The sequence below is a fragment of the Momordica charantia genome (genome assembly GCF_013281855.1).
Source record: "Momordica charantia cultivar OHB3-1 chromosome 2 unlocalized genomic scaffold, Mcharantia_2.0 BLBB01000002.1, whole genome shotgun sequence".
NCBI classification, from domain to species: Eukaryota; Viridiplantae; Streptophyta; class Magnoliopsida; order Cucurbitales; family Cucurbitaceae; genus Momordica; species Momordica charantia.
In genome coordinates this window covers 13,489,869-13,517,037 of record NW_028275160.1, presented here as the reverse complement: position 1 = coordinate 13,517,037, position 27,169 = coordinate 13,489,869, and the positions used below count along the sequence as shown (strand labels likewise).

The following is a 27,169-nucleotide window of genomic DNA, read 5'->3' as shown; positions in this document are numbered from 1 at the left end:
TTTTCTTTGAGAAATTTTTTTTCGAAGCATTGTGAGACTTTGGTCTTTGAGAAAAATTTCTTATAGAAGAAGTAGTTTGTGCATATTTTAATTTAAAGCACTTAGGTCTAATATGACCTTCAATACCACAATGATGACATATAGACACAAAACTAGATTTAGCATTTTTAGAAACAACATTAGGCATATTAAGCTTAAGCACAATAGGTGATGCTTTAACAAAGATAGTTTTAGAACTTGAAACAGTAGAGCATTCATCTATGTAGCCTAATCCTCTATTATCACCAAAAGGTTTGCCTACTTCAATTATTTTATCTAATCTTTGAGTGCCTATTGTCAACTTCTTAATAGACTCTTTGGCACTTTCAAGCTCTTTAATGGTAAGTAATTCTTTTTCCTTAAACACATGCAAAAGATCATTTTTCTCACAAACATCAAGCTCAATAAATTTAATTTTGTCAATAAATGAAATTTTCTCTTTCTCCAAAGATGTATTGCTAGTTTCCAACATAACAATTTCACTTTTCAAGCTAGCAATCATATCCTTTAATTCCAAAGAAAAGGATTTAATTTTCGCATTCTTATTACTCAAATCATTCAAATCAATTTTTAATTCACATGCTAGAGATTTGAGATCCTCATTTTCTTTTTCAACAAATTTAATCCTATCATTCAAAACATGCTTTTCATCACAACCATCATCATGCAATACATAATCATTTGTAGCTCTATTTTTCAAATAAGTATTTTCATCTATCAAAGATTTATTTTCAATGGACAATGTTTTGTATTTCTTTGATAGTCTAACATATTTAGAGCTAACTTTTTAAGGTCATTTTTCATATTCTCAAATGCATCAAATAATTCATCATAAGTTGGGGGCTTATGAATTCCCTCGTCCTCATTGCTTTCCATATCACTCCCATTATTTGAATGAGCCATCAAGCACAAGGAGGATCCATCACATTTTTCTTTTCCCACTTCATTGAATTTTTCTTTATTTTGAGAGTTATAATTCTCCTTCACATCAAATAAATCATTAGTAGTACAAGGAGAATTTTCAACACTATACATATTATCAAGAAAATTCCAAATATCATATGCATATGTAAAATGTGAAATTTTATCAGATATATTTTTATCTAAAGCACAACATATGATATTTATAGCTTGAGAATTAAAAGAAAGCATTTCATTACTTACTTTTATTTTAGATACATCATTTTCACAAACATACAAAATATCAAAATCAATAGATAACAAAAAAGTTTTCATTCTATGTCTCCAAACATCATACTTTCTACCATCAAAGAAAGGAGGTTTATCAATACATTGACTTTGAAGAAAATCTAAAGTTGTCATAAATCTAGCAATTAAGCTTCTCAAATAATTTTTCAAAAATTAACAAGATACTAATATCCAGATAAAGTTTGAAAAAAAATTTATGTAGAAGAGCAAAACCTCGCTCTGATACCAATTGTTGGATCTGTATGACAACTCTAGAGGGGTGAATAGAGTTTAATGAAACTTTTTAGAACTTTTTACTACGGTGGGCCCAAATTTAAACAAATAAATAAACTTTTTAGGAATAATTAATTTTATCACAAATTAAACAATAAATTAGAAATAAAAACACCCAAATTAATTTCACCACCCAAATATTGCACATAAATATGAAAAAAAAATTATAGCAATTAATTTCATGCAATTTATAATAAAGAAAATTAATTGCAAAATTAAATAGAGTATACTTAGAGAAAATGGCACCGGAAATTTTATAACGGTTCGGCAACAATCGGCCTACTCCACTTCCCAAGCTCCTTTTGGGTGTTCAATTGAAGAACTTGACTCTTTCCACAGCTTAACCCGATTCTTTCCTCGGTTCAGGATCAAACCGTTATAAATGCTCTTTTTCGGTCTCAAGAGCAACCCTTACAAAGAATATGGAAACTTGAGAACGCAAGCTTACAAACTCTCTCAAATAGTGGGTATACAAATTTTTGCTCACAAATTTGTAAGAAAAAATCTTACAAATAAAACCCTCAAATAGCTAAGAAAATAAAATTAGAAAGCTCAAAGATATCTCTCAAAATAAATCTCTCGTAACAAATTGAAAGAAACATTGAAGCTTTTGGAGAGATGAACAATGGATGAAAGAGAATTTTGAAATCGGATTTAAATTTGGATCATTGGATTTTCAAATGATTAAAGATGAAAGGTTGAGATTAAATTGAATATAATAATAATAATAAAATATTCTATATGCAAGGGCTATAAGTGTATTTCTTTTTTTTCTTCTCTTCTTCAAGTTACGCAACGGTAACATTTTTTATTTTTTTTTAATGCTTTTTCTTTTTCTTTTCTTCTTCTCTTTCTTTTCTTTTCTTTTTTTTAACCTTCTTTTTTAATATCATGCCACGTGTTACCATTTCATTGGTCTGCTTAGTTGATTCAGCAGCCACGTCATCCACCTCGGATATTTTTCCTTCCAATTTATTCCGTCCATAATTTCTTCGTTTGAACTCTGATTTGGGTGATTCAAATGTTAATGGAATTGTGGTTTCAAGTTCTACGCTGTGAACACTTCAAAATATTAAAATTGTCAAATAACATAATTAAGTTTGTTATCATCAAAATATTAATTAATTAATTAATTAAAATTAATTAATTTGAGATTAAGGGCCAAAAAGCCAAAAAGTATTACATATAAATATAAATCAAGTCAATTAAAGTTTAAAAATAAAATAAATTTAACACGGATTTAAACTCGAACCACACCCAAAGAGAATCAATACTCAATAACAATTGAATGAAAACCCCCAATCGTGAATGAATCTACACAACAAAATATGACATAAATATAAATCAAGTTAAAATTTCAAAATCAAATAAATTTACCTCGATTTAAACTCAACCCAAAGAGAACAGAGTAACTCTTCCATGAACCACCAGAGCGAAGAAAAAACGAAAACTGCAAAAAAATGTTTTTTGCATGTAATCTTAAATGAAGTAAAATAAAGCTTAAAAATGAAATAAACTTACCTTTGACCAAAACCGAACAACTTACCGGAGAAATAGAGCAAGAAACGGCGGCAAAACGGAGTTGGCGGCGAAGGGGGCCGGAAAGGGAAGGAGTGACCCGAGAGCAACAAATGGGGAGAAAGAAGAAATGGGGAGAAAGAAGAAGGGGGCGAGGGTTTCAAAGGGGTCGACGACGAAACCTATTTCGTTGCCCCTAGCCAAAACGACATTTAAGTTTCAGAACTTTTGGTAAGTGAAGCAATATATTTTTCCTCAGCCTCAAGCATATAATGAAGAATTTAAAGGTGAATGGCGACGGAAACAAGTTTATCAACGATTTTCTTGATCCCGACAAATATATTTCTCAACAACCTCAGTTGGCGAACTTCTTGATTGAATACAAAGAAGAGTGAAGTTCAAGAATATTCGTACAAGATGCGAAAGAAGTACTGATTTTAACCCCATTCATGTAGGGTAGAGATTTTGGGGATTTTGTTTTGAGTTGAAATCGAATCTGTGTGCTGTGTGATGTCGAAGGGTTATAATGAAAAATTGACATATATTTGCACAACCCACAAAACAAGGTGGATAGATATGGATGGGGTAATTATGGAAGATTATAAAATTTATGGTCATTTTTCATTAGAGTGCGATGAATATGGACATTACTAAAATTTCCCAAAAAAGTACTGCAAGTCCTAAGCAGGGTTCAAAATGTCGAGAGACATGGCGACATGTCGAAATGTCGACATGTCTTTTTTTTTCCTCTTATTCTTTAAGGTTATTTTATTTTCATCATCTTCTTACTATGCCATTATAGTCTATAATTTCTCACAACCTCGATGATTGTAATCTTAGTCTGTTCAATGAAACATTCGAATTTTAATATTGTATAAAGTATAACTAATAAGATTTGGAATTTACTTTATTGATAATTTCTAATCCAATCCAGTTCTTAGTTATACAATTGAACAATATATGAGAAATATTGACATATATACAAATTGAAATAATCTTAGAATTTTTTAAAAATGTGGTGAAACATGACGTAGAATATGTAATTTAATTAATATCAAAAAGATGATCTCGGAGGATCTAATGTACTATCTTGATAACTTTGATATAAATTACAACGTTCTCCCGGTCATCTTAGACTGAAAGTTTTGAAGGTAGTTGCTCAAATGAGTAGAATATGAAGCACATATGAATCCCATTGGTAGATAATTTGGATGAATGACACAATCACGAGGTTGAGGTGTTTGAAAATTGTATAAATTTGATTAGAAAGTTGGATTGATGATTGATTTCACAATGTGTTTGAAAAATGTGTAAATTCAAATTTGAAAAGAGAAGTAGGTAAAAAGTAAACAGGTTTCAAGTCGGTAATTATCTTATTTCCAAATGAATCCTATTATGAAAAACACTAAAGAAGGTAGTCAAAAGTTTACAATTAAAGTTTACTTTACATATTCAAATAATTTCCATTAATCTCCATTAAAGGAAAAAATCTTTTTTCGATATTTCTATCGACATAGACATTTTCATAAGTAAAATGGTCATATTCTTACATTTAATGGTTAAAAGTGATCAATTATAGGCTAATTAAGCTATTATTTGCTAATTCAAAAAATTTCCATCAATTTCCACAATTTCCATTATTTTTTCCAAAATATCCATGTCCATCGACATATCCGTAAAATCGGGACCTCGACATTTTCATCGACATCAACATCGACGTTTTGAACACTGGTCCTAAGTCAAAATTCTAGATTTTCGTTTTTTTTCTCTTATCCTTCAATATTTCCTTTTAAATTGGAGATATTTTAGTTAGGTTTTTCCTCAAGTATTAGCAAGCTAATGGAATTTTAAATTTTAGAAAAGAAAGATTTTAGGAAAAATGCCTATCTATGAGGTTAGCTTGACATCAACCACATCTTCTTTGTAAAAGAAACCCTAAGTTCTCTTTCTCCCTCCCTTTTTCCTTCCACTGTCGCCCTCGGTGAGAAACCAGGCGCCGAATACCCCAACCCATCCTCAACGGCGTCCCGACGATCGGCGATGTGGCGGCGACTTCTTGAACCCACTGACCCTTCCTCGCTGGCGTTCAAACTCCCAACCCCTTCTGCGGCATTCCCTCGGCTGCGTATTATGATTTTATAATTTAAATAATCTTTAATATGTATTCTTTAAGATTTTTTAGTATCATTTTTTAATAATGATTTTATAGTTTAAATTTGATCTTTTTAGTATGAGTTTCAATCATGATTTTCTTGTTTAAATTTAGTTTTAGATTTTAATAAGATTTCTTATTGGATTTGTTAGTATAATTATCATAAAATTTGATTGGAAAAATATTTGAATTAAAAAATATAGATAAGATTTTCAAAATATTTGAATTATTCTATAAAAATGGTAGAGAAGAAATATAGGTAGGATTTCTCTTGTATAAAAGAAAAAAATAATACATTCATTCTAAAATCATGAGAGGTTAATTTTTGAAATCATTTAACATTTTAGGTTTATTGTTACCTTAAAATAAGATACATGAAATCGAACAGGAGACCAAATTCTACCCCTATAATTAAAGATTCTGCCTTTTCTCTCTATCCACAAACCCCATAAAATATGCCAAAATTCTTTGATAACCATAAAAAAAGTGCCCCTGGTTATGAAACGGGAGCGACTGAATGCAACTCCTCCACCAATACACCTGCCATATTTCAAATAATCGAGACTGAAATCAAAGTCTTCGAAAAAGAAAAAATAAATAATAATAAAAACATCGTTCCGACCAAGTAGACAATTAAATGGCAATTCCAAAGAAACCAATACCTCCTTTTAAAAAAATAAGGCATAACAGACAAAAAAAAAAAAAAATGAATAGAATAAAAAAATTAAAAAATTAAAATGAAGAAAAGAAAGAAGGGAAAGGTAAAATGGCGCATAGAGTTTTATCATTATCGTATAAATGAAGTGGGAGCACGTGTGTTTCCGACCGCCCCACGTGGTCTCTTCTTCTGGGCGTGATTTTACTTATCACTACTCCCAATTTATCTCTCTCTTGAAATCTACCCCACATGACTCATAGATTTTTTATTTTTATTTTCTTTACTATAATAATTGCAATCTACAAAATGTAGATTATAAATTATGCTTTAGGTTTTCTCTTCTATTTTCTCATTCTCTCTACACTTGTTTGATTTTACAAATCTATTTGTTGGGTTTATGCTCTATCGCCTGCACTCGCTCTTATTTATGTGCAAAAGGTACCTTGTAAACTTGTTATAATTTGTTGTTGATTTGACGGTGAACTTTATAGTTTGAAAATTTATTGTGAACTTAATGGTAAATTTTTATGGTTTGATTCAACTCACTAATCGCTCTCATGGTTGAACTCTTTATCTCAACTTTAACTCAACCCGTGGATGAGTACACTCCTAATCTCTCTCTACTTTTTCTCTCACAGGAGAATGATTTCATCTCTTGATCTCTTTGCTTAAATGGTAAATCTAGTTCTCTTTCGATCGTCTCTTTTCATCTCAGGTGAATAAATGTAAGTTTCTTCTATTTTTAAAATTTTGTATTATCAAGATAAATTTAAATGTTACATCGTGGTAGTCACAACACTTCTTAGAATATTCTCGTTCATTATTTTGTTGATTTGTTATGTTTTTCAACTCTTTTAATACACAAAAAAAAAAAATTAACATGCACATTGATTATTTATGATTGACCATCTTTTCATCTTTTGTGTCCACCAAATTTCTTTCTTACCCAACAAATCTCTCTAAAAAGTTTTATTTCTATATTTCTCTTTTTCTTTGTAAATTTATTCTATCTGAATTTTCTCTATTTCTCTTATAAATATAAATTTTCTTTGTCATGTTTCTTTTCCTATAAAATTTCTTTACCTCCCTTACACAATTTTTTATATATCTAAATCTTTCTCTCTATTTGTCTAAATACACTCTGTAAAGTGTCTTGCACTTTTCTTTCCCCGCTGATGTGTATTTTTCTCTCGAACATATTTCTCTAATTTCTTGACTTTCTGCTTTTTTTCTTAATATGAAAAAATCAATTATCATGTATGATTTAAAAAATATACCAAAAACACAAAAAAAAAACATGAAACAAAAATTGTTATTACACGTCTTTAATATTTTATTTCTAATTTTAAAAATTGTTTATTGAATTTACTTTTACTTTTATTTTCTTTATATAGTATTTTACTTTTTGAAAATACTTTTTAGATTTCAGTCCATTGTAGTAACATAACCAGGTTTCTTTCCTAAAAAAAAATTATTTGTTTTAGTTTTTTTTTTTCTAAAATTTCAAGCGTATTTTTAAAATATAAATTAAAAGAAAAAGAATAAATTCTAGTAAATAACATGTTTTGCAAAAACAAAAAACAAAACCTAAAATGTTACCGAGTTTATCAATATTTTTAAAAATTAAACATAACCAAAAAAGATAATAATAACAGTAAAAATAAAAATCGATCTAATTTAAAAAAAATATATATATATTTTTAAGAAGGAGAGTCATAAATAGTTATTACAAATCTATTTTTAATTTTTAAGTAAACGTTTTTTAAAAAATTAAAATCCTTTATCGTGATAAAGTATCACTTTGAATTATGCATATACAGGAGGTGAAGTGAAGAACGAAGGTTCTCCCTCATAGTTAGTTTACATTAGAAAAATTAGATATAAAGTTAAAAAAGTTTACACTTTTCACTTTATTTTAAAAATAAAATTAAGGGCTTGTTTGACAATGTTTCTGTTTATTTATTTTTAATGAAGAAAAATGTATCACATGTTCCAACATCCAAGAATTCAAGTATGAGAAAACAATATTTTTATTTATGTTTTGGAACAAACTGAAAATGAGAATAAGAAAGGAGAAACTTGTTCGATTGTTTAAAAAATTTATATGTAATTGTGAGAATGTTCCAAAAAACGAGAAATAAGAAACAAAGTTAGTTGTAAAAAACTTAGATTTCTTAAGAAAATTGAAAACAAGATACAAGAATCCTTTGCAAAAAAAAAAAACAAGAATCGAGAATGTTACTAAATTGGCCTAAGTTGCTGACGTTCAGGTAGAGTTTACATTTTTTGGATTTTCAAAATTATATACATATAAAGCTAAAATGTAAAATTTTGCTTCTCCCTTTAAAAAGTTTTTGGTTCTGCCGTATACATATAGTTTGATCTAGTTTCATCCATTGTTCTTATGATAACAATTTTTTCATTCCTTGCCTATTTAGATAATTTTACCATCTCCAATCCAACAATATACAGGGACAACTAAGAGTTTGAAGGGACAAAAGGACCGTAATCAAGAATGGATATTTTGATCTCCATTGTAGCAAAAGTTGCAGAATACACAGTTGCACCAATTGGACGTCAACTAGGATACCTCTTTTTCTACCACAAAAATATAAAGGATGTTGAAAAACAACTTGAAAATCTTAAGACTACTAGAGAAAAGGTGCAAATTTTGGTTAATGAGGCAAGAAGTAATGCATATGAAATCTATGATGAAGTCTCGACATGGTTGTTAGCCGAAGTGGATGTTGAACTACGCAACATGCCACTAGAAAACAAAGGTGTATCAAATAGGAAGGGTTCTAATACTTCGTGCCTTAACTTTGTGCAACGACATAAGCTAAGTAGAAGGTCAAAGAAGAGGGTGAAAGATATTCTTGAAATCATAGAAAAAGGAAAGAAGTTTGATAAAGTTGGTTATCCTGCACCTCTCCCAGATACTAAAAGTTCTACTCTCCCTGCAGATTATCAAATTTTAGAATCAAGAACGTTACTGGCTGAAAAAATTAAGGATTCACTTGCAGATCCTAACGTCAACAAGGTTGGAGTATGTGGCATGGGAGGTGTTGGAAAAACTAAGTTGTTGGACGAAGTTAAGAAATTAGTATTGGAAAACAAATTGTTTGACCGAGTTATTGACGTGACTATAGGTCAATCTAACGGCGTAGTAGAGATACAAGACCAAATTGGAGGAAAATTAAATATGGGATTAAATATGAAGGCAGGAACTAAGGAAGGAAGAGCACCTTTCCTACGAAACAAGTTGGTTGAAATGAAAGATGATATCCTTATTATGTTGGATGATTTGTGGGATGAATATGATCTTCAAAAAGAGGTTGGAATTCCATGTCGTTCAAGATCAAGTAAAGAAGGATGTAAGATACTTATGACAAGTCGATCTCGAGATATATTAACCAATAGAATGGATGCAGAAAAGTGTTTTGAGGTGAATTCACTAAGTGAAGAAGAGTCTTGGAAGTTTTTTATTGCAATAGTTGGAGAGTTTGATAAAAATCGTATAGAACACCTAGCGAGGAATGTGGTAAAAAAATGTGGAGGGTTACCAATTGCACTAAAAATTATTGCAAAAGCATTAAAGGGGAAAGACGTACGTATTTGGAAGGATGCTTTGGAGAAATTGGAAAAACGAGTTTCAGTGAAAATTAAAGGAGTGAGTGACCAATTATATTCTTGCCTTAAGTTGAGTTACGATCGGATAGAAGATGAAGAAACTCGATTACTATTTCTTTTGTGTAGTGTATTTCCAGATGATCACAAAATTCATGTGAAAGACTTGCAGATGTATGCTATGGGTATGGGATTACTAAATGACATAGATAATTGGGAAACATCAAGGAATATGGTAGTTGAGTTGGTTGATCATCTTAAATCTTCCTCATTACTACTAGAATCCAACTCAGGTGACAATTACGTTCAAATGCATGATGTGGTTCGTGATGTTGCCAAATACATTGCAACAAAAGAAAATAAAATGTCATCATTAAGCTATGGGCGTGGACAAAGTGAATGGCGAGAAAAGGAGAGATGCGGATCTTATAATGTAATCTTTATAGATTGTGTAGACTTTCCCAACCTTCCACCAAACATGGAGTTTCCAGACCTTCAGATGTTAATATTAAGAATTCAATCCTTTTTTGGGGAGGGGCGAGCTATTCAAATTCCAGAAGCTCTTTTCGAAGGAATGAAAAAGCTTAGAGTTTTAGACATGACAAAGATGTGTTTTGAACCATCAAAGACATCGTTTACTCACTCGTTAAAGAACCTTCAAACATTACGTATGTCATATTGTGAATGTAATGACATTTTAACAATTTTTCAGCTAAAGAAATTGGAAATTTTGAGGATTAACGGAATTATGATTATAACGTTGCAGGTTTCATTTCCTGAGTTGGAGGATTTAAGGAGTGAAGGACTTAGTTTGGAGACGCTATGGCATAATAATGGGCTAAGTACACATCCCTTTTGCAAACTCCAAAATATACGTATTCAATATTGCAACAAACTAAAATATGTATTTCCTTCGAACGTGGTGACATCGCTTGTTTTCTTAAAGATATTAGAAATTTATACATGTGAATTATTAGAAGGGATATTTGAAGTTGAAAAGTTGACCGATGAAGCCAGAGCCACAGTGCCATTGACAAAATTAATTCTAATTAGCCTACCTAAATTAAAGTACGTGTGGGACAAAGATCCTGGTGAATTTTTGACATTTCCAAACCTAAGAAAAGTCGAGGTTTCAGGTTGTCCTCGTCTTAAAAGTTTTGTTCCAACTTCTTTCATCAGACATATGGATGAGACTAAAACTTTAGTCACTGATGAAGCCTCCAAGTTGGTGGTTCCTGAGGTAATGCATCTTTTTCATTATTATAGCCTATTTATGCGCAACATTTATATATGTTTATATTTGGTACTACATTTGAAGATTTTCATGATACTCGAGTAATTAAAATAATAGTTTAGAAACTTCTGTTTTATTTTCAGATGGTATTATCAAAGGGGTTTGGAGATGAGAATATAGTTACTTTGTCGGTGGAAACGAGTCAAGAATCAAACTTCATTCAAGTGAAAAAATGTGACAAGATGAATTGTTTACTGCCATCATCAATCTCATTCTTCAATTTGAATTCTCTGATCATTTGGGAGTGCAATGGAATGATAAATTTGTTTAGTTCCTCTGTGGCGAAAAGTCTGGTGAGTCTATATTGCTTAACTATATCTAATTGTGAAGAAATGAGTTCGATAATTGCAAGAGAGGAAGAAGAAGAAAAGGATGAAGAAATTATTTTCAAAAAATTGACCGATCTGGAATTGGATGATTTGCCAAGATTAGCAAACTTTTACTCTGGAAAATACTCGCTTAAATTCCCCTGCTTGAACAACTTGCGAATAACAAAATGCCCGAAAATGAAGCCATTTTCATATGGAATAGAAAAACAGGAGAAGCTGAACGGGGTATAAATGTCATTACCCAAGACTTCCATCAAGAAGAGGTATGCATGCTTTTTGTTTACTAATCATTTTCTTTATTTTTTAATTTATGCTAAATACATGTCTGGGTACTTTTTTAATTTAGTCTCTGTTATTTAAAAAGATTTTATTTCGTCCTTTATATTTTACTTTTTTTTTTTAATTTAGTCTCTCACTGTTACGGAATAATAAAACAAATTCATCATAATAAACTTACATGATATAAATACTTAGTAAATTGAAGAAAATTTAGAGTATAAAATTCTAGAATAAAACTCGAAATTTCTTAGAAATTTGGAAATAAATTAGAAATGTTCGTCTCTCATATTACTTTTTTTCTCCTTTAAATTTCTACAATTCATTAAGTATTGTGTGATGTTTGTCTATTATCAATAAATTTTAACATTTATTGGTACCGAGGGACTAAACTGAAAAATATGAAAATATAAAAACATAGGACACTAAATTGAAAAAAAAAACACAAAATTTATAGAGTAAAACATATATTCGAGTCTTTAATTTGCCATTAATTTTTTTTAAAATCTTAGCTAAATTTTAAATATAAAAATTAGTTTTCATTATTTAAAAGAACAAATTGGCTAGAGACACTACATCATTGATTATGTTTTCAAATTATACTTTATATTTTCCCTTTATTTTTTCATTTTTGTCTCTCTTATCCCAGGTGAAAATGACAACCAAGTGGATAGCGAGGAACACAATGAAGATTAATTATATTTTCCAATCATAATTTAAATAAACGAAATATTGTCTAATGGTCGTAGAGTTATATATGTATTTCTTAATCATTGCTTACTTGTGCTAACAAAGTGAAGTAAAATTTTATTTTCTTGATATTATATAGTTAAGTGATGTTGAATCTTGGACGTGGTAACAAATTAGAAATTATATATATTAGTTTTTATTTTATTATTCTTTCTCACTATATATTATTATTATTATTATTGCAGGTAATCTATAATTGAAAGGAGGCTTGTGCATTCTATTATTTAAAGGTAAGTTTATGCTAATTATACACTATTGCCTAAATTTCAATGAAACACAATTATATATATGGATCAAAGTTTCTTTAATTCAATATTAGGAATAATGAGAATTTGATCATGTGAGGACTGTGACCTTTCAAAGAAGTTAATTACTAATGTTTTAATTAATTGGATTGTACTAAAGTTGGTTAATTATAGATATATTATAAGTGGATATGTTTTAATCCATATATGACATAATTTGGTATTGACAATGATTATTTGTAATTTATTAAATGTGTATTTTACATGCTTTTTGAAAAAAAAAATCGAGTTAAATGTTTACTATATGAACACTTTGAAGGCAATTAGTTAAATGCTTACTCTAAGTAGTTTATTTTATTTGTTTTTTGAATTTTTAAACAACTTTTGATTAATGAAAATAGGTTAGTAAACACTTTTAATGGGCCAAACTTTTAATTTTTGTTTCACTCCTTAAAAATTTTAACAAATAATACTACGGGCTATTTATTTTTTTAGAGTATAGGTGCATGACAGTTTCAGATGTTTGGAATCTCAGGTATCGAAATTTTAGATGTTGGATAACTTTAGATGAGCACATTTGTTTCGTAGAAATATTTATAACGATGCCATAAATATCTGTTAGCTACGTTTGCATATGAATATACTTAATTGCATAAAGTTACTTAGACACTAATTTATTAACATAGTTAATGAAAATTGATAAAAGAAAATATATAAAAAACGAATGAATGGTAAAAATGTAAATGGATGATACCTTCAGCATGGGAATATTAGGATGTGATCTCCTATATAGGCAACCTGTGATAATCGGGTATATTAAGATACTCGAATTTCCAAGTAAAATAAAGGTAGGAATGCAGATGTCTGTCCAATAAAAATCTTGAGTTCCTACCAAACGAATGAGGTCCCCTCTTAAAAAAACACTTCTAGCCATCATAAGCACGCAAAACATGCACACTTAAAAGTTGCATTGTCAATAATCATTTCCTGGTTTTTATTTGTTTCACTTTTTAAATTTCTTTGATATGTTATTATTTACCTAATTTAATTATAATATCTCTCTTAGCTTCACAGTTAAGAATTGGGGAATTTTATTTCAGTTAGTGATTATTTTCTTCCACATAATAAGATGTATAAGATCATTATTGGAACAACTATTTGATTGAGTTAATGACATTTTTACTTTTTTCTCAATTTACATTTACTTTTTATTTACCTAAACATCGATTAACATCATGACTTCTATATTTGAAAAAAAAAATGAAACCACTAATTAGCGTTCAATAATTTGTAACATAACACTTACTAATTAATAGTACCGTTGTTAATTATAATCATTGGTCCACAACTATGATAATCGCTACCAAAGCGAGCATAGTTCAACGGTAATTAACATATACCTCCAACCATGACATTTGAGTTTGATTCCCCGTCCCTAAAAAGAAAAAACTGTGATAATGGCTCAATTACAACACCAAAAGGATAGTTTAGTAAAAGAAAAAAATTGAAAATTTAAATTCTACCATATTCACCCAATGCTACAATTTTTATTGGGTCCTTCATTATGTAGAAAACATTGGTTTTTTTTTTTTTAGACTAATTTATTTCCCTCGTTGATTGAACATATGTTCTGTATTTATCTATATATAATATATATAATCTGCCTCACGTTCTTTCTTTTTTGTTCAAAATGTATTTTCTTTTACTTTCATCTTTTACTATTCTCGTTTTCCATTGTATCTTCGTTATGAGTGTGTAATGTGTTTAGTTTAATGAAGTGTTGTTTTGTATTTCTCAATTATGTAATACTCTGCTTCTTTATATTTGCTTTTTTTAATTATTCACTGCAAAATTGCTTTTATTTTTATGTTTTTCAGCTATATTTTGAAATTTCCTATCATCAATTTTCACCATGGAAGCTGTGAGAGGAAAGCAGCTGCTAAATTGATTGGCAACTTCTAAACTTTTGGTTGGTTAATTAATTTGGGCGAATCTATTATTTGTTTAACTCAACTTTATGGAGTACCTTTTTTTTTTTTTTTTTTTTAATTTCCATTTCATTTTCTTTTCATTTTAGTCTTTTTTTTATTTTTTATTTTTTTATTTTAGACTTTGCTCTTGACATACATGGAAGGTTTTGAAGACAAAGATGTGTTGGGTTTGGATACAAAATAATAATAATAAAAAAAAAGTAGAAAAACCATTTTATGGGCCAAAAGCTTACAACTTTGTTTTTTAGGGTTATGCTGCTACTCATATTCATATATATATATATATATATATATGAGTTTTTACTTTATGTGTTGTGTGGTAGAAAAACAAAGGAGCCGTGAGAATTTGATAGCAGCTGATTTTAAGGTGGTTTTGCAGTAAATTTGTTGCGGTGGCTCAGCCATTGGCAGAGGCTTTCGGGTAGATCAAGATTGATATTATTGTGGTATTTGTATCTAGATTATTGTGAGTTTTTCATTCTTGTTCCTAAGTATTATTGTGTTAAAATACTTAGAAGCTAGAGACTTTTGTTGCGATCTCTAGGGGATTTTTTTGGGAGAGTTTTGTATCCAATTCCTTTAACAATTATTAGTGAATTACCCATATCTGTGGAATACTGGACGTAGTCCTTAGTGGTGAACCAGTATAATTTTGCTATGTCGTTTTCTTGTTCTTTATCGTTTTCTTCCTTATTTGCATATTATGGTTGTGTCTGAATACTTTCTGTGGAATGAGAAATTACACAGGACCGTTAATTTTCCAACAAGATGTTATATTCAGTGAAAGTTGAAAGTGCTAAATGTTTTGTTGCTTTTATTATTTGTACGTAAATTTTTGGGGATTTGTAATGGGTAGCATATAAGTTTTCTATATTTAACAAAATAGCATGCCTTTTTGATATTTTGAGATATAACATTTTTTTGAAAGTCCTGATTTTAAAATTTTCAGTATTCCCAAATTACCCTTTTTAGTTATCGCTTCGTTATTATATATCAAACATATATCACATATATATAAGGAGTATATCTGACAACATTAATATATCAGAAGAATAAATCAATAGTATATCAGAAGTCAATCAGTTCTATATCAGTTGTATAATAGTAAATCACTATTTTACCTACTTTAACCATTTGTCTTGTATTTTTTTGATCAATTATAAATTATTAGGTATTGACATGCATGGAAAATGAGAAAAAAATCTGATACTTACTGAAAACGAGAAAGAAAACTTGAAAGGAAGGTGAATGTGAACGTCAATGGTGATTTTCGAAATTACTGTGAATGAGAAATCAATTAGAAATTAGAGGTAAATAGAAACTTAGGATTTTTCTGTATATCAATAATATATCAGTGATATATCAAGTATACATCGTACATATATCAATAGTGCAATTAATTTTTATTTAAAGTTTTAAAGATCAAAATGAAATCAACAACAATGTCATTCTTAAAAGGTTTAAACATATTTCTTGGGTATCAACATCAACATCAAATCAGCAGCAAAGTCCTTCAACAAAAAACTTAAAGGTTTAGACATTAAAACGAACCAGTATCATAAACCAAAAGTAGACTAACAATGTCATTCTTAAAATTCTACAAAAGAAGAAGCATAAGTTCCAGAAGCATAAGTTCCAATCGTCTAGAAAAACGTAAGTTTCATTCTTGTATAATCTTTAGGTAAAAGCTTGGGACATTAATCTTCATTCTTGGTGATTATCGTGTCTTCGGAGATAATATCTTTGAAGCTTTCCGTTTTTCCATAGACAACACTTTTGACGTTGGTTTATGTTGTCTTTTGGGACGAACGACATCAATATTTTCGACGATGTTTTTTTATTTCATTTTTCGTGTTTGTACCATTGCTTTTATTTGAAAAAAAAAGTTATTTCATATATTAGTAGTAGATCAGAAAACATATATTAGAGGTAATATGTTCGAAATAATTGGTAGATATCATAGTTATATCAGAAGTAAATCAATAGTATATTAGAAGTCAATCAGTTCTATATCACCTATAGTAGTAGATATCATAGTTATATCAGAAGTAAATCAATTTCATATCATATATATATCAAACATATATCACATATATATCAGGAGTATATTTGTCAATCATAGTTATATCATAAGTAAATGAATAGTATATCAGAAGTCAGTCAATTCTATGTCACCTATAGTAGTAGATATCATAGTTATATCAGAAGTAAATTAATTTCATACCATATGTATATCAAACATATATCACATATATATCATGTATATCAAACATATATCACATATATATCAGGAGTATATCTGTCAATCATTAGTATATCAGAAGTCAATCAGAAGTAATTTATTGTTGGTTCGGGCTTGTAGGGTATGTTTGTAATTTAGAACGTGGGCCTCTGCTTTTTTGCAAAAAAAATGCTATATTTGAAATACCCAAATCTTGTTGCTATTTTGCTTATTTTCCTAACTTTTTTTTGCCATATCTCAAGTTGCCCCTAAATTGTTTGAATCTTCTTCTTCATAAATTTTTATGGAGTGATGAAGTTTAATTTGTTAATGATGTTGGTGTTGGTAACATGTCTTCTGCATTGTATGTGAAAGTGAAAAATTACAAATAAGTGTTAAAAACGACAATCATGATGAATTAATGATTTTTAGTTGAAGATATTTATTAATGGCTTATTGTGGATGTTTGCGATGATATTAGCACTGCACACCACATGGAAAACGTGTCTACCACTGTAATTTTTTTATAGCGGTTAAATATTCGCTGCTAGTATTTATACAATTGAAACAGTTTCTAACAACACATAACTATTGAACCGAATGTTCATTTAAGTTTTTTGGACTCTGATACCAAATCAATATTCATGGGCTCTATCTCAAAATCAATTGACAATAAGAGGAGTAGTCCGTGTATATTATAAACCTTTGTAAGATCTATTTTGTTTTCAACGTAGGATCCTTAACAAAACTCAGGTTCTATTATGATGATCTCACCATCTTTCACATGATTCAGGTTTTTCCTAATTTGTTGAGCAGTTTGGTTATTTTGCTCAGCTTCTTTTGTAGATGTTTATTTGTGTTTCGAAGTTATTCTTGTTGAATGAATCAATACCTTGATTGGTGTTATGATATTCTTCAATCGTGATGTCACTCCTTTCATTTCGATGGCTGATGTGTTAGTGACTTTCCTCTTTGACGATGCTTCATTTGTTCCAGCAAAATCAATGACAAAAAGAGGAAAACCATTCTTGATTGTGTTGTTAAAGATTTCATTGCTAAAGGGAAAGCATTCTTCATCAAATACTACATGTCTTTAAATGTAGATTTTGTTATTTAAGGGATCAAGAATGTTTGGAAATCTAGTCCTCTAACACAAGCTACCCAACAAATTTTACCAATGATTTTCCCCCTTATACAGTTTTGAGTAAGTCTCAGATAAATAACAAAAGAAAGTAATATGAGAGAGAGATAAAACGACACAGAAATTTATATTGGTTCATCCAAAGCACATGCTACATCTAGTTGTTTCGCAATGTGCGAATTCTACTATGATTTGGAATATTACAATGGGCCTCACAGACGCTCCATAAAGCTCTCCTTAGATGCCTCAATAATTTTCACCTAGCTTCTAAGCAATACAGTAATAGGTACTTAGGAATACAAGATAAAAAAACCTCACCGCTACAAGAGTAGGTTGCCGACAACACTGTACAGCTCGAAAACTTGCTCTCTTCTCCCCAACAAGAATTCTGCTGTCACCCCTATAATTTGTGCCACTCTTACAACCCCAAATTGCAAATTTCTTGTATTTCAATAATCGTTACAGCGCAATGACACTATTGATGTTTATTTGTGTTTCCAAGTTATTCTTGTTGAATGACTCCAACCTCTTCAAGTTTGTTACTAAGCTAAAGACTCCAACCTCGACCTCAGCACCAATTGTAGTCTTCCTCTTCGATTCATCCTTTCACCTATGCGACTTCATCAATCAGTTGAATCGTCTAACAATGGTGGCTGTCACCCGACTACCAACTGAACTCTTTTCCTTATTCTTTTCCTAACCTCCCAATTGTTGAACTTGAATAGATGGATCTATCCTGGTTGTCAATGTTGCTGGTTCTATTTTGTCTCCATATAAACCATCTGTAGTTCTATGCATTATTTGTCTTTCAGATCCTTTGACAACATAAAACCTCGTTGCGCACACTGCAGATGTTCTGTGGCCAATAGCCACCAACTCGGATCCTCTAGTGAGTTTCCATGCGTTTCATGCAAACTCCCTTATGTAACAATCAACATCAAACTTCCCTACAGATATTAAATTTAATCTGATGTTGAGTACATACCGAACGTCATGTAAAACCAACTTAGTCCCACTGTAGATCTTCAGACTAATATCTCCAATTCCTCTAGTCATGGAGAGCCTACCATTTCCCACCCTCACGATGCCATAGTTGCCTATAGTGAAGGATGTGAACAAACTTCTAGTTGAAGAGATGTTTACTAAAGCTGCACTGTCCACTACCTAGTCTGATCGCTCGTCTGCCGGTTCTATGTTACTCCCAACACAAATGAGAGCATCATGCACAACCACATTTGCATTCACATCTAACTATTTCAAATCCTCCTTCATATTCTTATAGTGTCTCTTGTAGTGACCCTTCTTATGGCAATAAAAACATTCAATCTCTCCATTCCCACTCCTCCTGCTACGTCCTTGCTATATGTCTTCATACTCAACCTTTTCCTGACCTTTATGCTGACCACCATTGCTGATCTCGAAGAAGTGCCAAAACAAAAAGTGGATGCAGAATTTCCACTCTCTTTTGTGCGAATCTCCTAAGCAATTACGACATCACAAATCTACAAAAATTTAACGCTATTAGCTTCTAACCAATTAGACACATCCGTGTTTGTCATTTCCCAACTATCAGGTAAAGAAGTCAACAGAAGAGTAGCATTCACCTCATGAGTAAAGGTGATCTTCACCGACTCTAACTATTTGATCATCTTAGTCTGGGAGTTGACAGATGCCTTCTCATCCATGCGAATGTGTAAATATATCCTGTCGAGATCCTTGTTGCTGGCAGAGTGTTTTTTTATATATGTTCGTTAGTGCCTCCACATCAAACTTATCACTATGTTATCATTTGCCATGAGACTTGCCACATTCATATAGGCTTAGTCTGATAATCGCAACTACCTGGTCATCCATTTTAACCCAATCTTCGTCTGACATCTTAGCTGGTTGTTCCATCAGGGGTTTGTGCACTTTCTTGCAAGTTAGATAGTCATTGACATTCATCTTCCAAAGCCCAAGTTTGCTCCGTTAAACCTCATAATTCCTTCGAATGTGGACTTCTCAACTAACCCCGTCATTCTGAACCTAAAGCACTGATACCAATTGTTGGAAAAAATATGTCGGATAAGCAATACACCTAGTCTTCTAACACGAGCAACCCAATAGAGTTTAACTCGGATTTTTTCCCTTCCACAGTTCCGAGCAAATCTCATATAAGCAACACAATAAAGGAATATAAGAGTGAAACAAAATGACATAGAGATTTACAATGGTTCACCCCAAGTACGAACTACGTCCAGTTTTTCGCGATGTACGGGTTCTACTATGATTAGAAATATTATAATTGGCATCACAAAAGCTCTACAAATCTCTCTCTTAATGCATCAACAATGGCCACAAATTTTCTAGGGACTACAATACGTATTTAAGAATACAAGAATGAAAAGCCTCACCGAGACACGAGAATAAGTTGTCGATAACACTCTACAGCTTGAAAATTTGCTATCTACTCCTATGCAACAATTTTGCCGCTATCTCACTAATTTGTGTCACTCTTACAACCCTAAAACCTCAAACTGATGTATTTTAATCATTGTTACAGTGCTATGGAATTGATCCCTGCATCATGGCACTACGAACTTGTAGCATCCGCGTTTTGGATTCACAATAGCACGGTGGTATTATGTTGTAGAGCTACAGTGCTATCCTCTCGGCCATAATGGCCTTGCAGCCCGCATCTTTAATCTTTCTTCATTCTTGCTTCGTTTCTCTCCCATTTTTGTTCCACATTTCCATATCCTTTATTTTCCATACTATATCAAACAAAAACACAAGAATATGTCCATTTTGAAAATTTATTTTTCTTTGGATTATTCTTAAATAATGAAAGCATCTGTTTGGAAATTAGGCGCTCCAGACAATTTCTCCTTCCACAGTTATATCTATTCTTCTAAGCCAATCATATAACACAAAGAGAAATATAGGGAAATAAATAAACGACATAATAGATTTATACTAGTTCACCCAAGCAGATTATTGGCTACGTTCTGTCTTCTACTCTGATGTAGGTTCAACTTGTTAGAGTATATATATTAGTATATGCTATATTCTTGTAAATAATATATATTAAATTGTCCTTTACCTTCTCTTCTAAGATTAGATCAACCTTGTATATTTGTCTATACATATAGACTTCAGTAATGAGAATAAAGTTTATTTGGTTCTTTCAAACCTTAGTTTCTACATGGTATCAGAGCCCTAGGTTTAATCTAGTTTTTTTTAATCTTAGGATTTTGTGCCCATTAGGATTTTGTTGACACACCCTCCCTACCATTGCCGCCGACGTCGTTGCCTGTCGTTGCTGCTGTCGTCGCCCACTGCTGCTGCTGTCACCACCGACCATCGCTACTGCTGCTGTCGTCAAACGCATTCTCCGATTTGTGGTTCGTGGGTATTCGTCGTAGTGAGTATTCGTCGCCGCCCACACCGCTCGTTGTAGTATTTCACTGCCCTTCATTGTCAACTGCCGTTCTTCGTGTCCGCCACCGCGCCTCATCGTCAGCCGCCGCCAGCCATTAGTTGTCGTGCGTTGTGGATTTGTCATGGTGTCTTCCTCACAGCCCCTATTTGCTAGGGATGCAATTCTGCAATAATTGATTGGGCTGGTTCAGTTTCGTTCATCCGATTCAGATTCGATTCGGTCTGGTTCATCAGTTTTCGATTCGGTTCGGTCTGATTTATACCGATTCTGGTCCAGTTCGTTTGGTTCGGTTCAATTAATTCGGTTCACTTGACTCTGTTCAATTAGTTTAGTTCATCTGGTCAATCACTAGTTCGATTCCCATTCCTCTTCTAGATTTGGTTTGCCTGTTTCAGTGCAGTTTTTTTTTTATTTGTTCATATTGTTGAAGTTATGACTAAGAATAAATCAATGGTGATGATTTCTGTGGAAGAGTTTGCTAAATTCTAATAGTATCAAGAGTCATTGATGGCATCATCCTCTAATCCAATTATTGTCATCGCTGAGTCAAGTAATACCAATTAATGTCTTATTTCCTCCGCGTCAAAATGGGTCATTGACTCTGGTGGTACAAATCATATGTTAACTAACCCCAATTTATTTGCTACCTTTTCACCATCTACATCTTTGCCTGATGTTACAATAGCAGATGGCACCACTTCTCCTATTCTTGGCTTTGACACAGTTCATCTCTAAAAAAATCTTTCATTGACCTCTATTTTAAATGTGCCATAATTTTCCTTTAATTTGACCTCTGTCAGTAAACTTACTAGTGATATCAATTGTTGTGTCTTATTCTTTCTTGGTTATTGCTTATTTCAGGATCTTACAACGAAGAAGACTATTGGTAAAGGGCATGAACTTGATGACCTCTACACGTTTGATACACAAATACATATAGCCACTGGTTGCACTCAAGTGCTAAGTCCTTTCAAAGAACATTATCGTTTAGGTCATCCATCTCTCTCCGTGTTAAATAGTCTCCATCCTCAATTTCATAGTTTGCATTCTTTAGACTGTGAGTCATGTCAATTTGCTAAGTTTCATCGTCTCAGTTCGTATCCTAGAGTCAATACATGAGCTAATGCCTTTTTTGAATTAGTTCATTCTGATGTTTGGGGTCCTTGTCCTATTGAGTCCAAAAATGGATTTCTGTATTTTGTTACTCTTGTCGATGATTTCTCTCGTGTAACTTGCTTATATTTGATGAAATGTCATTCTGAGTTACTTTCTCATTTTCGTAACTTCCATGCTGAAATTCGAACACAATTTGGTGGCTCTCTTAAAATTCTACGAAGTGATAATGCTAAAGAATATTTTTCTTGTGCTATTTGCTCCTATTTAAGTGAACATGATATTCTTCATCAATCCTTGTGTGTTGATACTCCATTTCAAAATGGAGTTGCAGAAAGAAAAAATAGACATCTTCTCGAAACAACAAGGGCCTTAATGTTTTGAATGCAAGTTCCAAAATACTTTTGGGCTGATGCTGTTTCGGGCTTGCTTCTTGATTAATCGCATGCCTTCATTTGTTCTTAAGAGTGAAATACCTTATTGTACTCTGTGTCCTACGCAACCTTAATTTCCTATTAAACCTAAAATATTTGATTGCACTTGTTTCGTTCGGGATGTTCGCCCCCAGCTCACAAAATTAGACCATAAGTCATCGAAATGCATTTTCCTTGGTTACTCTAGTGTTCAAAAAGAGTATCGATGTTATTGTCCTGATCTCAATAGATATCTTGTCTCTCCTGACGTTACGTTCTTTGAAGATACTCCTTTTTTATCGTCCTTGAGTACTAGTCAGGCGAAGCAGTCACAGGAAGAAGATGACTTTCTTGTCTATTCTGTTGTCTCTACTTCTACTGACGTGCTCCCTAGCGATACATCAACCCCTGTGCCTGATCCTTCTCTCCCACCTATTACTCAAGTTTATTCTCGACGGCAACCTCCTTCGGTCTCATGCCCTATACCAACAGCTTCTTTGTCTGTGGATAAGAATAAGTCATGGTGTTCCTATTGCTCTTCGGAAAGGTAAGCGTAAGTGTACTTATCCTGTTTCTTCTTTTGTTTCATATAACCATTTGTCCTCACCTACTTGTTCGTTTATTGCATCCCTTGAGTCTGTATTTGTTCCTAAAACTGTTCATGAAGTTTTGTCTCATCCTGGTTGGCGGGCTGCTATGTTGGAGGAGATGGACTGCCTTAGATGATAATGGTACTTGGGATTCTTCCTGCAGGAAAGAAACCTATCGGTTGTAAATGGGTGTTTGCTGTTAAAGTTCATCTGGATGGATCAATTGCCCGTTTGAAAGCTCGCCTTATTGCTAAAGGATATGCACAGACTTATGAAATTGATTATTCTGATACTTTTTCTCCAGTTGCTAAATTGGTTTCTGTCAGGTTATTCATTTCCTTGGCATCTATTCACTATATGCCCTTACATCAACTTGATATTAAAAATGCATTCCTCCATGGTGATCTTCAAGAAGAACTGTATATAGAGCAACCACCAGGTTTTGTTGCTCAGGGGAGAATGGAAAGGTATGTCGCCTTCGTAAATCTTTATATAGGTTGAAACAAAGTCCACAAATATGATTTGGAAAATTAAGTCAGGTGATTGAGAATTTTAGAAAGAAGAAGAGTAAGTCAGATCATTCTGTTTTTTATAAACGATATGAGTCTGGTGTTATCTTACTAGTTGTATATGTTAATGATATTGTGATTACTGGTAATTATACATCAGTCCTATCACTCAAGTCTTTTATTCATAGTCAATTTCATACTAAAGATTTGAAAATGTTGAAATACTTGTTAGGAATTGAGATAATAAGGAGCAAGAAGGGGATCCTTTTGTCACAAAGAAAGTATGTACTTGACTTGTTAACTGAAATAGGAAAATTAGCTGCTAAGCCACGTAGTACTCCAATGATGCCTAATTTACAACTTACAAAGGAAGGGGAGTTGTTGAAGATCCTGAGAAGTATAGGAGGTTAGTAGGGAAGCTGAATTACCTCACAGTTACTAGGCCTGACATAGCGTATCCAATCAGTATTATGAGTCAGTTTATGAGTTCTCCTACGACTGGCCATTGGGCCGCATTGGAACATATTCTATGTTATTTGAAAGGTGCTCTTGGACTTGGTTTGTTATATAAAGATCATGGTCATCTTAATATTGAATGCGTTTCAGATGCTGATTGGGCAGGTTCTAAGGAAGATATATAGGAGATCAACCTTAAGATATTGTATATTTGTTGGAGGTAATTTAGTTTCTTGGAAAAGTAAGAAACAAAATGTGGTGTCACGTTCAAGTGCTGAATCAGAATATCAAGCCATGGCACAGTCGGTATGTGTGAATTAGTATGGATATATCAGCTCTTGACTGAATTGGGATTTGGCATCACCACTCCAATGAAACTTTGGTGTGATAATCAAGCAGTTCTGCATATTGCATCTAATCCAGTATTTCATAAATGAACCAAACACATAGAAGTTGATTGTCATTATGTACGTGAGAAAATATAGCAAGGATTGTTGGTTACAAGATACGTGAAGACTGGAGAGCAGTTAGGAGATATCTTCACTAAAGCATTGATTGGAGCACAGATAGATTATCTCTCTAACAAGTTGGGCATGATTAATATATATGCACCAACTTGAGGGGGAGTGTTAGAGTATATATATTAGTATATTTTTATATTCTTGTAATTAATATGTATTAGTTTGTCTTTTACCTTCCTCTTCTAAGATTAGGTCAACCTTGTATATTTGTCTATATATATAGACTTCGGTAATGAGAATAAACTTTATATGGTTCTCTCAAACCTTAGTTTCTACAAATAACCAGAATTGGATACAAGCGCTCTCAATATCTCACCCATATATTCACCATCTAGAGGTCCCAATAAAAGCCCCTAGCTTTTAAGTATTTACACAATACTTTGATACAGGAATGAAATAACTCACAAATCAATCGATAACTAAATACCTTAAACTATGATCTCGACCTATCCTCTTAGTGTACTGCAAACCCCGAGGCGTCGCCTGTGAAATGCCACAATAATACTACCAAAGCGGCTGAAAATTAATCCCACGACTAGACTTAAATGAAAAACAAAGAGGTCTTTAAGATCCTCATCATAGCAGTGAGATGCTACCTTCAGCGTATCAACATTACGGATGTTGTAGTGTCACCCACAAAATGCTCTGCGCGCCTTTCTGATCCCCATCTCTTGCCGCAGTGTTGAGATGCTCCCTACAGCGTCTCAATTTTGTCCCCTTGCACGAAATGGCTCTTGCATCAACTATAACATTTCAGTTCTCAATTCTTCGAACTCTGTTCCATCTTCGATTGTGGTTTGACTCCACCAACCCCAATAATCTCCCACTTGGAGTCCAAATACAATTCTCTGCCTCCCACAACACTAATAGTGTCCCTCTTCCTGGCAACCCTGCGAAGGCTCAGTTTAGACTGCACCAACAATAACTTACTCTCATCTACCCAGCCCTATCCAGGTTCCGTATGTCATTGCTCCGAGACTGAGCAATTGTACATGGTCTTGTCCCCAAGACACTATAGGCATAGCCACATGCTCCCACTCGATTTAAGTGGTCCCCAATGATTCCTTCCTCGATCGAACCTAATGACTTCTAAAGAAAGATTTCCCCTCTTATGACTTGGCTCATTACCACCTTAGAGACTTCGCCCTTGACTTCAGTACCTATTGTAGTATTTTCCCTCAATGTACTCCTTCGCCAACACGACTTCATCAGCTTGCCAAACCGTTTGACAATTGGGGCTAGAAAATGCAACTTATTGAATGGCTCACTAAGCTATTCCCCTTTCCCCTCTCTCCACTTCCAAATTATTGTACTTGAACCAATGACAGATTTTCATCTTCTGTCTTGGTTGTTATTGTTGTTGGTCCTTTCAAGTCTTGCCTTGAACCATCTACAACCCTGTGCATCTTCTGTGTTTGTGATCCCTTTGGCAACTTCAGACTTAGACACAGAAACTGAAGCTTCTTTGTGGCTCATTGCCACTACCTCGAATCCTCACACTAGCTTCTAGCTACCATCTGCAAACTCTCTCTCTTGTATCTATCTTCATCCAACTTACCAACAGATATAAGATTCCTCTTGAAAATGGACACGTGTGCGTCATCCTTAAAAAAATAGTTCAGTTCCACTGCCAGCGTTTAGATTAACATCTTCAATGTCCTTGATATAGGAGAGTATGTTGTTTCCCATTCTCACCATGCAAAAGCTCCCTATAGTGAAAGATGTAAACAACCGTTTGTCTGAAGTGATGTGTACTGAGGCTGCACAATTTACTGCCCATTCTAATACCGGCTATGCAGATGTTGTGCGAATCTTAGCACTAGCTAGGAACACCTTAGCTGACAAGTAGTTTACAACATCTTTTTTTTTCTTCATCCTCCTTAAGCTTCTTGCAAAATCTTTTGATGTGTCGCTTCTTGTGGCAATAGAAACACTCCACAGCCGCCAAAATCTACGTTAAGCGTGTATGAAACACAAAAAGTAATGAGAAAAAATAAATCTAAAGAAACTAAGATAACATAAACAAAAACAAACTAAAAAAAAACTTTGGGTTGCCTCCCAAAAAGCGCTTTATTTAACGTCTGTAGCTACACGTGGCTCTCTTTTATTTTACTTTTCTTAAGGTGTATAAAACTCCTCAATTTTCTTCGGTCCCGTCTTCCTTGAATTGATGTATCCTACTAGCTCTAGTATGCTCATTTTCTTTTCATGGGAACCTGAAAGAGAAAAAATTTTATAATATAAATTAGGAAGGTTAAAGAAAAATAAATCACCATAATATTTACAAGACTCTTCAAGAATCACTTCAATTAGAATACATGACTTATGTTACTTCGATCTGATACCTCTCGATTCAGAGAGGAAATGCTAAAGAAAGAAAAGATGTGAATTAAGAGAATTTTCAAAAGATAAAATAGGAGTAG

At 32.5% G+C, this 27,169-nt stretch overlaps 1 protein-coding gene and 1 long non-coding RNA gene across 2 annotated transcripts; one reads left to right on the top strand and one right to left on the bottom strand.

Annotated features, from left to right (window-relative positions):
• Positions 1-688: 688 nt before the first annotated feature.
• On the bottom strand, positions 689-3,285 carry LOC148212857 (uncharacterized). The gene is made up of 3 exons (XR_015789479.1): positions 3,068-3,285; positions 2,899-2,971; positions 689-1,931 (listed from the first exon to the last, which is right to left on the bottom strand). It is a non-coding gene; the product is annotated as an uncharacterized LOC148212857 (long non-coding RNA).
• Positions 3,286-8,171: 4,886 nt separating this feature from the next.
• Positions 8,172-23,392, top strand: LOC111022189 (putative disease resistance protein At4g27220). The gene is made up of 5 exons (XM_088120402.1): positions 8,172-10,716; positions 22,006-22,201; positions 22,286-22,337; positions 22,921-23,217; positions 23,338-23,392. The coding sequence occupies exons 1-5, from the start codon at positions 8,365-8,367 to the stop codon at positions 23,390-23,392; spliced, it is 2,952 nt and encodes a 983-aa protein (XP_087976528.1). The 5' UTR covers positions 8,172-8,364.
• Positions 23,393-27,169: the final 3,777 nt, after the last annotated feature.

Bases quoted from the DNA above. Each gene is read 5' to 3' on its own strand.
- LOC111022189 (XM_088120402.1), top strand. From the start codon at position 8,365: ATGGATATTTTGATCTCCATTGTAGCAAAAGTTGCAGAATACACAGTT. The intron at 10,717-22,005 runs GTAATGCATCTT...TGCTTATTTCAG, and splicing joins CCAAGTTGGTGGTTCCTGAG to GATCTTACAACGAAGAAGAC. The intron at 22,338-22,920 runs GTATTTTGTTAC...TGATCTCAATAG, and splicing joins GAGTCCAAAAATGGATTTCT to ATATCTTGTCTCTCCTGACG.